The sequence below is a fragment of the Nicotiana sylvestris genome, chromosome 10 (assembly GCF_000393655.2).
Source record: "Nicotiana sylvestris chromosome 10, ASM39365v2, whole genome shotgun sequence".
NCBI lineage: Eukaryota > Viridiplantae > Streptophyta > Magnoliopsida > Solanales > Solanaceae > Nicotiana > Nicotiana sylvestris.
In genome coordinates this window covers 12,613,555-12,631,506 of record NC_091066.1, presented here as the reverse complement: position 1 = coordinate 12,631,506, position 17,952 = coordinate 12,613,555, and the positions used below count along the sequence as shown (strand labels likewise).

General features: G+C 38.4%; 1 protein-coding gene across 1 annotated transcript; it reads left to right on the top strand.

The window, feature by feature from the left end:
* Positions 1 to 3,050: 3,050 nt before the first annotated feature.
* Positions 3,051 to 12,626, top strand: LOC138879011 (uncharacterized). Its single transcript, XM_070158583.1, has 10 exons — positions 3,051 to 3,138; positions 3,850 to 4,215; positions 4,984 to 5,172; positions 6,550 to 6,642; positions 7,081 to 7,224; positions 7,614 to 7,693; positions 7,883 to 8,285; positions 8,796 to 9,097; positions 9,155 to 9,444; positions 12,542 to 12,626. The coding sequence occupies exons 1-10, from the start codon at positions 3,051 to 3,053 to the stop codon at positions 12,624 to 12,626; spliced, it is 2,040 nt and encodes a 679-aa protein (XP_070014684.1).
* Positions 12,627 to 17,952: the final 5,326 nt, after the last annotated feature.

Sequence of the window (17,952 nt, the reverse complement as noted above, 5' to 3'; positions counted from 1 at the left end):
ATACAAAATATATATTTTTTTCAGCTATTATTTTGAAAGCGGCTATACAATGTCATTTTTTCCATTATTATTCACTGTACAGACTGTATTGGGAAAAATTAAGTTTATATATGGAATTTATTATAAGACGACACATCATGACACGTGGACCAATTAAAGAAGAATAAGTGATGAAGAATAATCAAAGAGGCACGAGCAGACGTTCAGATAAAAGGCAAGGAGGACAGGTGCTCGAACCTCTTTATGATGAAAGAGAATGAATCTGGTAGCAAATAAGGAATAGATACTTACTGTCGGGTATTAAATACGGAAACGTTAAGGAATCTGTATTGAATCAAATATGATTGTTGATTGTAACGTTACATTAAATGTCATTAAATGCCATTCATTGACAATAATGACTCAATTATAAAAGGAACGAACCGTATTACTTAGAAATAGCTATAAAAGGAGAAGACGAATCATTTATAAGGACATGAAATATTATCAGAATATATCAATTTACTTTGCTTTCTTACTGCTCATTCCATTATTCTTAAAGTCAATTTTCTTTATTCATTTTATTTTAGATTATCAGTAACCCGAGTTCTTCAAAAATAAAGCTTTGACCGAAATCCCTAAATTTGGTTAAACAAATTGGTTCCGTTGCTAGGACTCTGATAATCGTTTTGCTTTCTTAAGTCAATTTTCTCATCAAAAAACTTACCATGTCAAAAAACAACGACAACAACCAACAAGATCTTCAAAATCAGGAGAATGATGCGGGTAATAGGACCCCACTTCCCTCACCTCGTGATTCGCAACGTCAGTCACGAGAAGGAACACTAGAAGTCTCTGAAACAAATAATGGGATTTTAAACCAAAACGGCTTCGAGGCAAATCAAAGTGCTGGAGTTGCGAACGAACAAGCACTCGATGATGCCTTAAAAATCTCATTTCTCAACAATGCTCTCTGTGCTTTTACCAGCCAATTGCCAGTTGTACAACCAACACCCACTTCGAATCAAAACAATTTGGAAAACCCACGTTCTGGGATCGTTAACTCAGGCATTGGTGGAACTCCAAGCGAATCTCGCAATGACAAACCAGGTAATATAGTTAATTCTGATTTACAAAATTTGGTTCTAACCTTGCAAAAATAACTCAAGGAGCAAAGTGATCGCATAGAGCAAATACCTGGAGTGCCACATGTAATCAAAGGAATAGACATGGATAAGTACTCACAATAACCATGGAAGCCTAGTACAGCTCCGATGCCGATCCCGAAGAAGTTCAAAATGCCTGATATTCCAAAGTATGATGGCACAACTGATCCTCGAGATCACGTGACTACATTCACAACTGGTGTGAAAGGGAGTGATTTAACAAAGCAAGAAATTGAATCAGTGTTGGTCAAAAAATTTGGTGAAACACTCACCAAGGGAGCATTAATATGGTATTCTCTTTTACCCGAAAATTCCATAAATACTTTTGCTGAGCTTGCAGATTCATTTCAAAGAATATTTGGGAGCTCAAAAAGTCGAAAAAAGAATGAAAGATATTTTCAAAATCAAGCAAAAGGGACTCAGAGTTGCTTAGAGAGTTCGTGGATAGGTTCCAGCATGAAAGAATGATGTTACCACGTGTACCAGACAATTGGGCAGCTATAGCCTTCACTAGTAATTTAAATGAAAAAAGCTCAGAAGCCACGAGGCGACTCAAGGAAAGTCTTCGTGAATTCCCAGCAACAACGTGGAATGACGTTTATAACAGGTATAGCACGAAGCTAAGGATAGAAGAAGATATTATCTCACGATCTCAAAAAGAGGAAAAGGTGAGTTCGAGACGGGCGAAAACTGAAAAAAGGTTCGGTAAAAACAGATACGAACCATATATGGGCCCAGCGGGAAAAGATTCACGATCAAAACAGGACAATTCAAGGTACGATCATAGATCGAGAAATAGAGAGTCGGGCTCATCATCAAGATTTGGGAATGATCAAAACACGCGAGAGTCACGGGATGATGATATAAACTTGAAGGCAAGATGTGGCGGTTATAATTTTAATGTAAGCACTTCCGAGCTCGTAGTTGTTTTTAGAAGCATGGGTGATAAGGTGCGATGGCCAAAAGAATGAGATCGAATCCAAATAGGTGCAATCCTGATAACTGTGCGAATTTCACAACGATCATGGTCATAGAACGGCAGACTGTGAGTTGCTACAAGGTGAAGTTGATCATCCATTAAAGCAAGGGTATCTCATCGAATTATTCAGTGAGAAAGGTAAGAAAGCATACATGAAGTATAGGCAGGAGCCCCCTAAAACTTCTTCTCCCAAAAGAACAGTTAATGTTATAAGCGGGGGCGAAGAGATCAATGGCGTAATGTACACAGCAGGCAATAAAGTTTCTAAAGTCACAATTACCCACGGGAAGCGGGTGCGACATGTTTTAGAAGAAGAAAGTATTACGTTTGATGATGCAGATGCGGATAGCGTATTAACTCCACATAATGATGCACTAGTAATATCTCTACTTGTACATGATACTAATGTGAAACGAGTTTTGATTGATCCAGGTAGTTCCGTGAACATTATTCTGCTAAGAGTACTGTACGAGATGCAAGCTGAAGATAAGCTAGTACCAAAGGCGCATACATTGTCTGGAATCGAGAATTCCAGTGTTGTAACAAAAGGGAAGATAATACTTACTATATTCACAGAAGGGATTGTCAAAGAAACAAAATTTCAGGTGGTAGAGATGGAGATGGCTTACAATATGATTCTCGGGAGACCATGGATCCACAAGATGGATGTCGTTCCGTCTACCTTAAATCAAGTTATCAAATTTCCATCACCATGGGAAATACGTCAAATCCGTGGAGATCAACAGACATCCAGGAGCATCAACTCTGTAACAGATTCAAATATGAGAAATGAAGAAAAATAGCAGTTACAGAATCCAGTTAAGGATACCACAACTCAAACCTCAACTGAACAAGGGCGAACAGATGTGGACTCAAGGCCCGATTCCATTCAGGAACCAGAGGAAAATGAAAATATTAAAATAACGATGGAAGAACTGGAGGCTGTAGAATTATTTACACAATGGCCTGAAAGGAAAGTCTACATTAGGGCCAACCTGAGCCACGACATGAAAGGTAAGTTGATTGAATTTTTAAAAACTAACATGGATTGTTTTGCCTAGTCCCATTCTGATATGATAGGAATACCACCGGAAGTAATGCCTCACAAGTTAAATGAATACCCATCATATCCACCTGTCAAACAAAAGAAGAGAAAGCAGGGGACTTTCAAAAATCAGGTGATTCAAAATGAGGTCCAAAAATTATTAAAAATTGGGTCTATCCGTGAGGTAAAGTATCCTAATTGGTTAGCCAACACTGTTGTACTGCCGAAAAAGAACGGCAAATGGCGAGTTTGTGTAGATTACACAGACCTTAATAAAGCTTGTCCTAAAGATTCTTTTCCATTACCACATATAGATCAACTAATTGATGCTACTGCAGGACATGCGTTGTTAAGTTTTTTAGATGCGTATTCAGGGTACAACCAGATCAAAATGGATCCCCTAGATGAAGAAAAAACTTCATTTATAACAGACAGAAGGACTTATTGTTATAAAGTAATGCCTTTTGGTCTCAAAAATGCTGGTGCAACGTATCAAAGATTGGTAACCAAAATGTTCCAAGAACATTTAGGAAAAACTATGGAGGTTTACATAGATGATATGCTCGTTAAGACTCAATATTCAGGGGATCATATATTGCACTTGTCTAATACGTTTCAGATCCTGTGAAAATTCAATATGAAACTTAATCCTGAGAAATGTGTATTCGGTGTTTCATCAGGTAAGTTTTTGGGTTTTCTTGTTTCTAATCGTGGTATTGAAGTTAATCCCGCGCATATTAAAGCCATTGAAAAAATCCCTAACATACTTACGAGTAAAAAAGAAGTGCAGAGGTTGACAGGAAGAATTGCGGCCTTGGGGAGATTTATTTCCAATTCATCAGAAAAGTGTTTTAAATTCTTTTCAGCTCTTAAGAAGCAAGATCGGTTCGAGTGGACTGAGGAGTGTCAACAGGCACTCAAAAATTTGAAGACATACCTGTCAAATCCGTCGTTGCTCGCAAAACCAAAGGTTGGAGAAAGATTGCTCATTTATCTTGTTGTCTCAGAAGTAGCAGTGAGTACTATTTTAGTTCGTGAAGACCAAGGTATACAATCTCCAATTTATTATGTTAGCAAATCATTATTAGATGCGGAGACGAGATATCCTCAATTAGAAAAGCTTGCACTTGCACTAATCATGGCATCTAGAAAACTAAGGCTTTATTTTCAATGTCACCCTATTGTCGTAGTAACTACTTATCCATTACGCAATATTGTTTAACCAAAAAATAGAATTTTAGTCAAAGCTAGAAATTAGAAGAACGCGGGTTACTGATAATCAAAAGAATATGTAGAAGAGAGTAATTTGGAGTAACCAGAATGTAATCAGGAGAAAAATAAGTGAATCAAAGTATATTTCAATTATGCATTGTCCTTACAAGTGACTAGATACCCCCCTTTTATAGGTATCTTGAAGATATGCATTTCCTTCAAATCATAATGAGGTTATTATGAATAATTAAAGACATTGAATGCTACGTTATACGATCATTGTAATCAATACAAATTCTCTAACGTATCCGGTATTTAATGCCTGTCGAATTCCGTATATGCCCTCTTTATTATGGTCAGATCCGTTCCTTTTGATAAATGATCTAAATAGGTACGGGCGTTGAATCCTTCAAATATCCTCTCGTGCATCTTCCTTTGCCTTTGCTCATTTCTACTGCCGCCCGTACCTCTTGACTAATTATAATTCTTTGACTATTTGACCAGTACACGTGTCTCAACATGTATAAATTCAATTTTTCCCAATACAGGTACTCCTGATGGATCTCAAATAAACGAGTATGCTCAATTTGAAAATGCTGAAGCTGTTGATGAAGCTTTGCAAAAATTAATTACTTCTCAGGTCAACAAAGCTGTTGAGGCGCATGTTAACCAGGTACCTGTTGCAACACCCACACCTTCTCCAAATAATAACACTATAGAAAACCCTCGTTCCGGGATTGTTAACTTAGGCAGCGGTGGAACCCCCAGTAAATCGCAGGAGAGAGAACCAGGTAATGTAATTAATTCTGATTTACAAAATTTAGTACTAACCTTGCAGAAACAGCTCAAGGAGCAAAGTGAACGCATGGAGCAGATACCCGGGGTGACGCCCATAATCAAAGGGGTAGACATGGGAAGATATTCGCAACAACCCTGGAAGCCGAGTGCTGCCCCACTCCCAATTCCAAAAAAGTTTAAAATGCCTGATATTCCAAAGTATGATGGAACAACAGACCCACGGGACCACGTGACCGCATTCACAACGGGCGTAAAAGGCAATGATTTGACTAAGTAGGAGATCGAATTGGTATTAGTCAAGAAATTTGGTGAAACAATCACCAAAGGAGCAATAACATGGTATTCCCTTTTACCTGAAAATTCTATAAATTCTTTTGCTGAGCTTGCAGATTCTTTTATCAAAGCACACTCGGAAGCCCAAAAAGTGGAAAAAAGAATGGAGGATATTTTCAAAATTAAGCAAGGAGATTCAGAATTGCTTAGAGAATTCGTGGACAGATTTCAACGCGAAAGAATGACATTGCCGCGTGTACCTGATAACTGGGAAGCTATAGCTTTCACAAGCAATTTGAATGAAAAATGCTCGAAAGCTACGAGGAGACTCAAGGAAAGACTTCGCGAATTCCCAGCTACAACGTGGAACGATGTTTATAACAGGTATAGCACGAAGTTGAGGATTGAGGAAGATACTGTTCCCCGATGTCAAAAAGAAGAAAGTATACGTTCAAGACGTGCAGAGAACGAAAAAGGATCCGGTAAAAACAGGTACGAGCCCTATATGGGACCTGCGAGGAAAGACTCACGGTCAAAATAGGATAATCAAAGGCACGATCACAGATCAAGAAACAGAGAATCTGGTTCTTCATCAAGATTTAGGAACAAGCGAAACAACTATGAGTCACAGGATGATGATAGAAATTTAAAAGCGAGATTCGGAGGTTACAACTTCAACGTTAGCACCTCCGAGCTCGTATCTGTTTTGAAAAGCATGGGAGATAAGGTTCGATGGCCAAAGGAAATGAGATCGAATTCAAACAGGCGCAACCTCGACCATTGGTGCGAGTTCCATAATGATCACGGGCATAAAACAGCAGATTGCAGATTTTTACAAAGTGAAGTTGATCATTTATTAAAAGAAGGATATCTTACAAAGTTGTTCAGCGAGAAAGCAAAGCAAGCTTACATGAAGAACAGGCAGGAGCCTCCAAAATCACCTTCTCCCAAAAGAACTGTTAACGTTATAAGTGGGGGTGAAGACATTAATGGTGTGTCATATACTACAGCTAACAAAACTTCCAAAATAACTATTACCCAAGGGAAACGGGTGCGACATGTTCTAGAAGAAGGCAATATTACATTCAATGATGCAGATATAGATGGCGTATTAATCCCTCACAACGATGCACTGGTAATATCTTTAATTGTGGATGATACTAATGTGAAACAAGTTTTGATTGATCCAGGTACTTCTGTGAACATTATTTGACTAAGAGTGTTACATGAGATGCAAGCTGAAGATGGAGTAATACCAAAGGCGCATACTCTATCTGGATTTGATAATTCCAGTGTCGTCACAAAAGGAGAAGTAACACTCACCACTTTTGCTGAAGGGGTCGTCAAAGATACAAAGTTCCAAGTAGTAGACATGGAGATGGCTTACAACATGATTCTGGGGAGACCATGAATCCATGAAATGGATGTTGTTCCTTCAACCTTGCATTAAGTTATCAAATTCCCATCGCCATGGGGAATTTGTCAAATTCGCGGAGAACAACATACGTCCAGGGCTATTAACTCTGTTGCAGATACAAGCACGAGAAGTGGAGGCAAATAGCAATCACAGAAGGTAGTTGAGGACACTACAACACAAACCTCAACTGAACAAGCGTGAACAGATGTAGGCTTAAGGCATGATACCATTCAAGAACCAGAAGAAAATGAAGATATCAAAACAACGATAGAGGAATTAGAACCTGTCGTGTTATTCGCTCAGTGGCCTGATAAAAAAGTTTATGTCGGATCTAATCTTGACCAAGGAATGAAAGGTAAGTTAATCGAATTTTTGAAAACTAACATGGACTTCTTCGCTTGGTCCCACTCCGACATGACAGGAATACCACCGGAGGTGATGACTCATAAACTAAATGAAGATCCGTCATATCCTCATGTGAAGCAAAAGAAAAGAAAGCAGGGAACTTTCAAGAATCAGTCCAAAAATTGCTAAAAATTAGTTCCATTCGAGAGGTAAAATATCCTAACTGGTTAGCCAATACTGTTGTGGTTCCAAAGAAAAACGGTAAGTGGCGGGTTTGTGTAGATTATACAGATCTTAACAAAGCCTTCCCTAAAGATTCTTTTCCACTACCACACATAGATCAATTGATTGATGCAACTGCAGGTCACGAATTGTTAAGTTTTTTAGATGCATATTCAGGTTATAATCAGATTAAATTGGATCCGGCAGATGAAGAAAAAACTTTATTCATAACAGACAGGGAGACTTATTGTTATAAAGTAATGTCCTTTGGTCTAAAGAATGCAGGTGCAATGTATCAGAGGTTAGTTACCAAAATGTTTCAGGAATATTTAGGAAAGACAATGGAGGTATATATAGATGATATGCTTATTAAAACTCGGTACTCAAAAAATCACATATCACACTTATCTGACACATTTTCAATTTTGCGTAAATTTAATATGAAGTTAAATCCCGAAAAATGTGCATTTGGCGTTGCATCAGGCAAGTTTTTGGGTTTTCTTGTTTCTAACCGTGGAATTGAAGTAAATCTTGCACAGATTAAATCCATTGAGGAACTCCCTGACATACTTTCAAACAAGAAAGAAGTTCAAAGATTAACAGGGAGAATTGCGGCCTTGGGAAGATTCATCTCTAAATCATCAGAGAAGTGTTTTAAATTCTTCTCAGCTCTTAAGAAGCGGGATCATTTTGAATGGAATGAGGAATGTCAACAAGCACTTAGGAATTTGAAAACGTACTTATCAAATCTACCATTGTTGGCAAAATCAAAGGTTGGGGAAAAGCTACTCCTTTACCTTGTTGTTTCGGAGGTGGCGGTAAGTGCTTTTTTGGTCCGAGAAGAGCAAGGTAAACAATCACCTATCTATTACGTAAGTAAATCTTTGTTAGATGCAGAAACGAGGTATCCTCAGTTAGAAAAACTTGCACTTGCGTTAATCATGGCATCTAGAAAGTTAAGACCTTACTTTCAATGTCATCCTATCGTTGTGGTAACTACCTACCCTTTACGTAATATATTACATAAGCATGAGTTATCAGGTAGGTTAGCTAAGTGGGCAATAGAGTTAAGTGAATACGAAATTGCATACCAACCTAGAACTGCTATAAAATCTCAAGTATTAGCTGATTTCGTGGCTGATTTTAGTCAGGGAATACAGGTAGAAGCAGAAAAAGAATTACAGGTGTTCAATGGAGCCAACCCAGGAACTTGGACTTTATTCACTGATGGCTCATCTAACGTGAGAGGAGCAGGTTTGGGGATAGTATTGTTACCACCTACGGGTGAAACCATTGGGCAAGCTATTAAATGTCATTCCATAACTAACAATGAGGCAGAATATGAGGCTATGATTGCAGGTTTAGAACTGGTACGGGAACTTGGCATAAATCAAATTATAATCAAGAGTGATTCACAACTCCTAGTTAATCAAATGTCGGGGACTTATACATCCAGGGAAGCAAGGATGCAGCAGTACTTAGAAAAGGTACGGGAATTGATAAAACAATTTCAAGATTGGAAGATTAGACAAATACCCAGGGACGAAAATCTTGAAGCAGACGCCCTAGCAAATCTCGCATCATTGGCCGACGTGGCAAATGATGCAAATGCCTCAGTGATACATTTATTTCATTCAGTTCTTAATCCTAATGCGAATGAGGTAAATTTTAATAACTTAACCTGGGATTGGAGGAACGAAATTGTTTCTTTTTTGCAGTATGGAACTGTCCCTGATGACAAGAAAAAGGCTTACGCGCTTCAAAGGCAGGCCGCTCGGTACTGCTTAAAACAAGGCAATCTATATCGTAAAATGTTTGGTGGACCCTTAGCAAGATGCCCTGGACATTTGCAAACAGAGTATGTAATGAGAGAAATACACGAGGTTCATTGCGGGAATCACTCAGATGGAAGATCACTAGTAAGAACCTTAATTAGGGCAGGTTATTACTGGCCTAAAATGGAAGAGGAGGCAGAAAGTTTCGTAGCCAAATGTGATAAATGCCAGAGGTACAGTAACAATATGCTTAGACCCGCGGAATTATTACATCCGGTCATTGTGCCGTGGCCATTTATGAAATGGGGAATGGATATCGTAGGACCATTACCACAAGCAAAAGGACAGGTAAATTTTTTGCTTGTTCTCACTAATTATTTTACTAAATGGGTAGAGGTAGGTGCATTCAAACAGGTGCGAGAAAAGGAAGTCAGAGACTTTATTTGGCAGAATAGCATATGTCGATTTGGTGTACCAAAGGAAATCGTATGTGATAATGGTCCTCAGTTTATTGGAGCTCAAATCACGGAATTTTTTCAAAGCTGGCAAATTAAAAGGATTACGGCAACACCATATCATCCGGTGGGTAATGGACAGGCAGAATCAACGAACAAAGTCATTATCAACAATTTAAAGAAACGGCTAGAGGAATCAAAAGGAAACTGGCCTGAAGTGTTACCTGGAGTTTTATGGGCTTATCGCACAACTGCAAAAACAAGTACAGGCAAAACATCGTTCTCATTGGTTTATGGAGCTAAGGCTTTAATTCCAGTTGAGATAGGGGAACCAAGTACATGGTTCACACAGGCGACACAAGAGTCTAATGACGAGGAGATGCGGGTCAACCTAGATTTACTCGAGGGGCGTAGAGAAGCTGCTTTAATAAGAATGGCAGCACAAAAGCAAGTCATAGAACGATATTACAATAGAAAAGCACGCCTCAGGTTCTTCAAAATTGGGGACTTCGTGCTTAAAAAGGTTTTTTAGTCTACAAAGGTAGCTAACATAGGGAAATTAAGTCCAACATGGGAAGGACCCTACAAAGTGCGTGATGTTACAGGAAAAGGAGCATATGAACTGGAGACAATGGATGGCAAGATACTACCTTCGCATTGGAATGTTGTTCATTTAAAGAGATACTATTTCTAAGGAAAATCCACGGTCAGGTATAACCATTTTAAATCTCATTTTTGAATTGTTAAAATTTTACTAACGATTTTTAGATGATAGGCAAAACGCTAACCCGTACTAAATGATGAGTCACGACCTGCAAGGCACATGGAGTAACCTAAAATTCCTGGCCTAGGGTTACAATTATTCTGATAGAAATGCAAACGCGTTATGCAGTCTTTATCTATAATCATCCCTCCGAGTCCCGTATGTTTTTCCTTTTCAGGAAAAGGACCAAATGAGAGAAACTATCAAGTGCTCGAGGCTTCATACTTCAACACTCAAACACTTGGGGGACTACATAATATACACGGACATGTGTATAAAGAAGGCAAAGAAGATTAAGGAAAAATCAAGCCTGAAAGAGTTAAGTGCAGAGTAAAAGTCATAAAGCCACGAGCTAAGGTCAAAGAAAAATCTCACTATAGTTAGGATAAAGGCTATGTACTAAAACGGGTTATAAGGAAAACCCGTGTCTATTATTCTTCTTGTCACACCTCCTCTTTTACTACAACCCGCAAAGGGCGTAAGGGAGTTTTTCCAATTAAAGGACAATCGGAACGGGATTTAATTATTAATATTCAGAGTCACCACTTGAGAGATTAATGGTGTCCCAAGTCACCGGTTGAATCCCGAACCGAGGAAAAATATGACTCTGTTAACAGTCTGCGAACCAGAAATCCGAGTAAGGAATTCTGTTAACCCGGGAGAAGGTGTTAGGCATTCCCGGGCTCCGTGGTTCTAGCACGGTCGCTTAACTGTTGTATTTTATTTTATCTGATTCCAATACATGCTAACCTATGTGCCTTTTATTAATTTTACACTGCTTTATCATTATTTATTTTAGAAGACTTGCGACGTCGTGAAAATGCATTTCGAACCGCGTCGCAATCAATGCACCCGTGGTTATCGACACATTTCGACTTTGTCGAGATTTGGATTTGGGTCGCATCAATGCGCACCCGAGTTTAAGAAAGTAATTTAATTAAATCGCGTCTAAAGATTCTAACGCAATATTATTTTGGGGAAGGCCGTGAAATTCACTAAACGGCCCTCCCAAATTCCAAGTATTTTAATGTATTTATTTAACGAGGGCCCCGCAATTTATGTGTTTTGTTTTAGCGAGGTTCATCTCATTTTGTTTTAAAAGGCAAACCTAAAGCACTCTATAATTTTCTACTTAATTGTCTCTATGAATAAAAGTAAAAGTCCTAATTAATTAGCATCGTTTAAGAATTATTATTTTGAATCCGGGGTTGTCCATGATTCGAATCTTCGGTAATCTTGGGCTTTTTCAATTAGCCCAAGTAACAAGCAGGTAAGGCATGCTTCGCTTTTGGTTCTGTCCAACCTTGGGCTTCTAGCATTACCTTTTGGCTCAAGTCAAATGATATCCTCCAGGCCTCAAACCGATTTAAGTTAAAAGGGAGTGGGCCTGGCTGGCCAATATTGAGCCCAAACTTTCAAACTAAAATCCAATCAGTACAACAATGAAATAAGATTATAGCAATTGGCAATTTACTTTAAACTGGACGTGATAACACTCGGACAAGGACTACCATTAATAGGCTAATTAAAGTGTTTAAGGTAAACTAATGGTGATTAACAAGTTAAACCACCAACAAACCACATACCAGTCATAAACCAATTCTCAAACAATTGTGGAATTTGACACAACTATACCAATTAACGATACTTACGAACCAATTTCAGAGTGATTGGAATATTTTGAAGCAATTACACTTTAACTACTTCTAATTCCTGTTTTTGAATTAACATAGGGCAATACGAACATTTATTCTAAGCTGGCCCAAACTACATACTGATTTCCTGCTCAATCTCCAGTTATTAACACGAATAGAAGTCATGGATCTCAAATCATTTTTTTGTTCTAGTTTCTCCCGATTTCCAAGTTACACTACACCAACTGAAATTACACTATAACATAGCTAAATGACGAATATCAGTCTAACAGTCCATGGTTTTGATTACATACACGAATCTAAATACCTAAGCACCCACTTAATAGTCAAAATGAACAAACTCATGCTTAACAGTTCATCAATCCAATTTATACAATCCAGGATTAGTCTAGTACACAAATGACACGAAATATCGAGTAAGATAACTGTTTTATACATTAAAATCAAACAAAAATAGGAGGAATTCAGATATCAACTTCAAACAGCATATTTACTTCATTTCCATAGACTTGAGAGCTACAAAACATGTACCTGGAAATTGAAATGTAAATAGAGAAAAGGAAGGGAGTCAGCTACTTTGAACAGCAACAGCAACAAACTCAACAATATACACCACAGAACATGCCAGGAACTGCTTTAGAAAACCAGAAATACCAGCAGACTCCACAGATCAATTCAACACACACTTGAAAATACACTCCCAGCCCTCACAGCTGAATCTAAATACCCCTGCAATCCTGCTAGACCCAAACCCAACTGAAAACCAAAACTAGTAATGAAACTGTAAAATTGTTTTGGATTTCTTCATTTTTGATGTTTTGTTTTCTGAATAAACTTGGAATTAAAATGCCAGCCGAAATTGAAAGCAGGGAGGAGAGTTTTTGGTGGGGATTTTTGAGCTCAGAGCTGAAGGCCGAAGAAGAACCCCCTTTCCCAAGGCATTTCATGCCCTTATATAGGCAACCAAAGAGAATAGATCAGATTTTAGGCCTTCTTTTTAGTCCCTCCCTTATTTCAATTTAGTCCCTCTATTCTTGACTTGCTAAACACGTAAACACCCCTATTGTGCTGAAATGTGCACTAAAATCCTATTCTAGAAGGCCCTAGGGTATTCTTCTACCCATACAATACCTATACTGCCCCTTCCTATGCTTTGAAATTACTATTCCTATCAGAACTACCCTTTTCCATAGCCAAACTACCCCTGAAGGCTTCTCAAAGTTACTGAACCTACCCTCATCCTTAATAGCTAATAACCAATCCCCTAAGTTAATCTAAAACTAACTGAAATTGATTAATTAGCAACCAGAAATCAACTAATCAAGCTGACTAAACCCAATTGTTCAATTATACCAACTCAATCAAACTAAGAGAACCTAGAAACTAGGATCGATCAAAGCAAAGCTTAAGCTAACATAATCAACATTAAACGAATTTAAACTAATTCTTAACCCATAAACTCACAATCATTCAAACAAATATCAACTCAGAACTAACAGCAATTGACAGAATTATACTAATACACAAAATAAATGGTAAATTTAACAGAACACTTAATGAAACCAAGACTGTAACTAAAGCTTCAACCATGCGAGTGAAAAGAAACAGGAAAGACTCACAGAAGCACGAGGAACTCCGGCCAGTCACAGACGTCTGAATCCTTTCAGATTTTTAACACGCAACATCCCTAACCATGTGTTCTTACAAGAGAACACATGGTTAAGGATACTACGGTACGAAATCATAAAGATTTTGGTTTAGGGTTTTGGCCAGAAATTCTTAGATCTAAGATTCGAGCCGTTTCATAAAGATTTGAAGGAAAATAATCATGGATTAGTGTTGAGGGAAGACCGGGGATTGTGTGGTATGACTTTGGGCTTGTTTGGATCAACCTGCGATCTGACCGGAAACTTCAGTCGAAGATTCGACGAGCTCCGGCCTTATTCGAGGGGAACCAGTGGGTGCAATGGAAAGAGAAGAGTGAGGAGGATGAGTGGTGTAATTTTGGGCTTGAACGGTGCAGGTGACGTTCACCGCCGGCGAGGGATTTAGGGGCGTCGCGGGTTAGGGTTTGAGAGGATAGGCAGGGTGAGGAAGACGAGACAAATGGGGTAGGGGGAGTTTTCGGACATTTATATACCCAACATCCTAGTTAGATCTGGACTGTTGGATTGATGAGATCCAACGGTCATGGTTAAATGCTGGGGAAACGACGTCGTTTGAACTTACTAGGGACCAGACCGGGTTGGGGATTTGGGATGGACTGGTTTGCAACAGGTTTAGGGCGTTTGGGCCTGAAAAATCCAACAAATTGGCCCAAATTTGGGTCTTCTATTAAGACCAAATTTCTACTCTTTATTTGTTTTTCATTTTCTTATTTTTTAAATACTTTCTTTTTTTTCCGATAAAGATGTAAAACTAACATAAAAATCTTAATTATTTCAAAACAAAGACTAATTAATTCCTAAATTTTTTTGTGATTTTTCATGCTTTGTTCTAAACCAATTATCCCTTAATTGATACTAAGTATAAAAATTAAAACCTAAATGCAAATGCATATTCTTTGTATTTTATAAGAATTAACATGCGCAAATAGAATGCAACAATCATCAGAGAATGACATCAAAATGCACAACAATTGTAAAAATAAAGAAAAATTATTTTGTTTGGGATTTTGGGAATAATCATATTTAAGGCAAAAATCACGTGCTCATAACTTCCCCTCTTTACTTGAAAACATGTAATGTTTTCGGGCAAAGATAAGTGAGCAATTAGGAGCGATTTTTGCCCGTTTGAAAATTCCGTGTGAAGCATTTTTTGAAAAGTTTGACCGCATCCTGCTTCAGAGGTTGCCTACATATCCTGGGCTAAACAGGAATCAGGTCAGTGTAGTTCGGGAATGTCTGGTAGCTGAGACTACCAGGAACTGTGATTGCACTGCGCTTGCTATTGTTACTGTTGTTGCTACTGCTTGCTGACCTCCCTTATTACACCATGTCAAAGATAAAAGAAGCTAAACTAACTATGCTCTATGAATTACAAAAATCCTATCTAAATTCTTCAAACTTGCTCCTGTACTTCCTTGCTGCCTTGTTGTCTTGTGTTTCCTTGTTGCCTTATTGTCTTGTTCTTTCTCGATAAAATTCCCTGGTGCTATTCCCCTGGTGACTTGAGATGTTATTCCTTCTCTCCAAATTGCTGAAACTTGAATAAACTCGAACTCGAAGGTATTCCTCTATTATCTGGGCGGATTCCCAACTTCTGAAACTTGAACTGTATGTATTCCTCTGTTATCCAGGCGGGCTCCTGACTTCACAACACAAATACAACAACGAAAACTTTCTGCCCCAGTTTGAAAACTGAGCACATATTACTGGATGAGATTTTAAACTAAAACTTGAATTATAATACCTCTAATCTCCAGGCGGACTCCTGACTTCAACTACAACTTAAAATATAACAACCTCAATTTTCCAGGCGGACTACTGACTTCAACTACAACTTAAAATATAACAACCTCAATTTTCCAGGCGGGCTTCTGACTTCAACTATTTAAAAATTTTAATACCTCCATTCTTCAGGCGGGCTTCTGACTTCGACTACTTAAAATTTAACACCTCCATTCTTCAGGCGGGCTCCTGATCTCCGAAACTTGAATTGTATGCCTCTATTCTTCAGGCGGGCTCCTGACTTCAAAATAAACAAAGAGATTGATTGAAAACTAAAATTGAATTATGTCACCTCTGTTCTCCAGGCGAGCCCCTGATTTCGACTGTTTAAAATATTTAACACCTCTATTTTCCAGGCAGGCTCCTGACTGCTGAACTTAAAATTGAAGTTGCTCCTCTATTATCCAGGCGGGCTCCTGATTTCGACTGCTTAAAATATTTAACACCTCCATTTTCCAGGCGGGCTCCTGATTGCTAAAATTAAACCGTATGTCTCTATTCTCCAGGAGGACTCCTGATTGCTAAAATTAAATTGTATGTCTCTATTCTCCAGGCGGACTCCTGATTGCTAAAATTAAATTATATGTCTCTATTTTCCAGGCAGACTCCTGATTGCTAAATTTGAAATTGAATGTATTCCTCTGTTATCCAGGCGGGCTCCTGACTGCTCCAAACAATTATGAACCTAAGGTGTTACTTCTCACCGCACCAAGGTATCTTACCTGTGTGTATGAATTACGTCCTATTATCCAGGAAGGTCCTGACGACTTGCACTTATTCTAATCATGCAAACTTTGCAACCAAATTACATTCCCCTTATGCTATTCAGGATTATCTTGTATTTAATCAAACCGCACTTTGCGATCAATCTTGATTACTGCTTGTATTTCCTTCTTGGAGAATTCCTTCTCAACGGCTAACTTTCTGTCCCTGTTACAATTAAAGAAAATTTCGTCAGTTTAAAACGGTGGTTAGTTGATGGCCTTTTTGTTGAACAATCCTTCCACTGCCTTGCTTTGTATTGACTGCCTTCCACGCACTGGCCCTAAACCGCTTGACTTTCTGACCAACTTTTAAATTTCCCAACATCCGGCGACCTAAATGTTTTACACCCATGCTGTTATTTCATTTTCTGACTTTGTTTAAGCTTTTGCCTTTCCCACGACATTCCCCTAATCATTTCACCGATGAAACTTCCGTTAGTTTCCTGTATTCCACTTGACATTAAGTTGTTTTTGACATGCTCTGACCACGTTGTGCTTTACAATTCTAGAAGCCGGTAGTGAGCTTTGAAGTCCTTTCTGCTTGCATTGACCAAGACTAGTACTGAAACATCTCAACTAGATAAAACCCTCAAAAGAAAATGAAATGCGATGATTTTTGAGTCAAGGATAAGAAGAATCCAAAACCAGATGGCTATTTTAAAAAGAGAAGGAAAAGAAACTTATCTGAGCGAGACAGCTGGTACCAATGGTCATGACATGCATTTTGGATTGATCGGCCCAATCTGTCCAAATAACCAACTTTCAATTGCCGTACTTATGTTGCCCAGAACTTCCATCAATTGTTTGAATTACCCAGACCTTAACCTTGCTTTCCTGCGGTACCTCGAAACATTTTTCCACCCACGGACCTTTTGCCATTTTAAACATTTTCCAACTCACTTTCGCCTCAAGGTGCCCGCGGGGTTTTCACCAATAAGACTATCTCATTTATTTTCTCTCATCTCCCGTCGCCTTACGGTGCCCGTGAGGGTTTTCACCCATAAGACTCTCTCATTTTTATCTTTTGTTTTTGCTTTGAACCAGAATGTTGCCCCTGCCACGAATTACCGTTACCTGCTTGATTTTGGCGTTTCCTAAAATTGATCAGAAGGTCTTTCTTTGGACCATAATGTAGGCTTTTGGATTGGGTTAGAAATAAAGGTATGAAAGGCTCAAAACAATTCAAATGGGTTCAAATTACAACTTTCGGAATCCAATTTCCATAACAATCACCACTTTTGCCCCAGTTTCTTGCTTGGGAATTTTTTATTTCTATTTTGGTATGACTGAACCTCAGAGTAAGGCTGCCTACGTACCCTTTCGGGATCAAGACAAACGTAGTTCACTGTATTTAACTTTTGTTGTTGTGTTTTTCTTTCTTTCCTTTTCTTTCTCTTTCTTTTCCTTTTCCTTTTCTTTGTTTTCCTTTTCCTTTGTTTTCCTCTTCTTTCTTTTCTTTTTCTTTTCCTTTTCTTCTTTTCTTTTTCTTTTCTTTCTTTTCTTTTCCTTTGTTTTTCTCTTCTTTCTTTTCCTTTTGTTTTTCTCTTCTTTCTTTTATGTTCGGCACCTGTGTTCCCTGATAGTGCCGTTGATTCCGAAAGAGGGGTATGAAAAATAAGTAAGGCTCAAAGGGGATAACAAGGGATAAGAGTGTT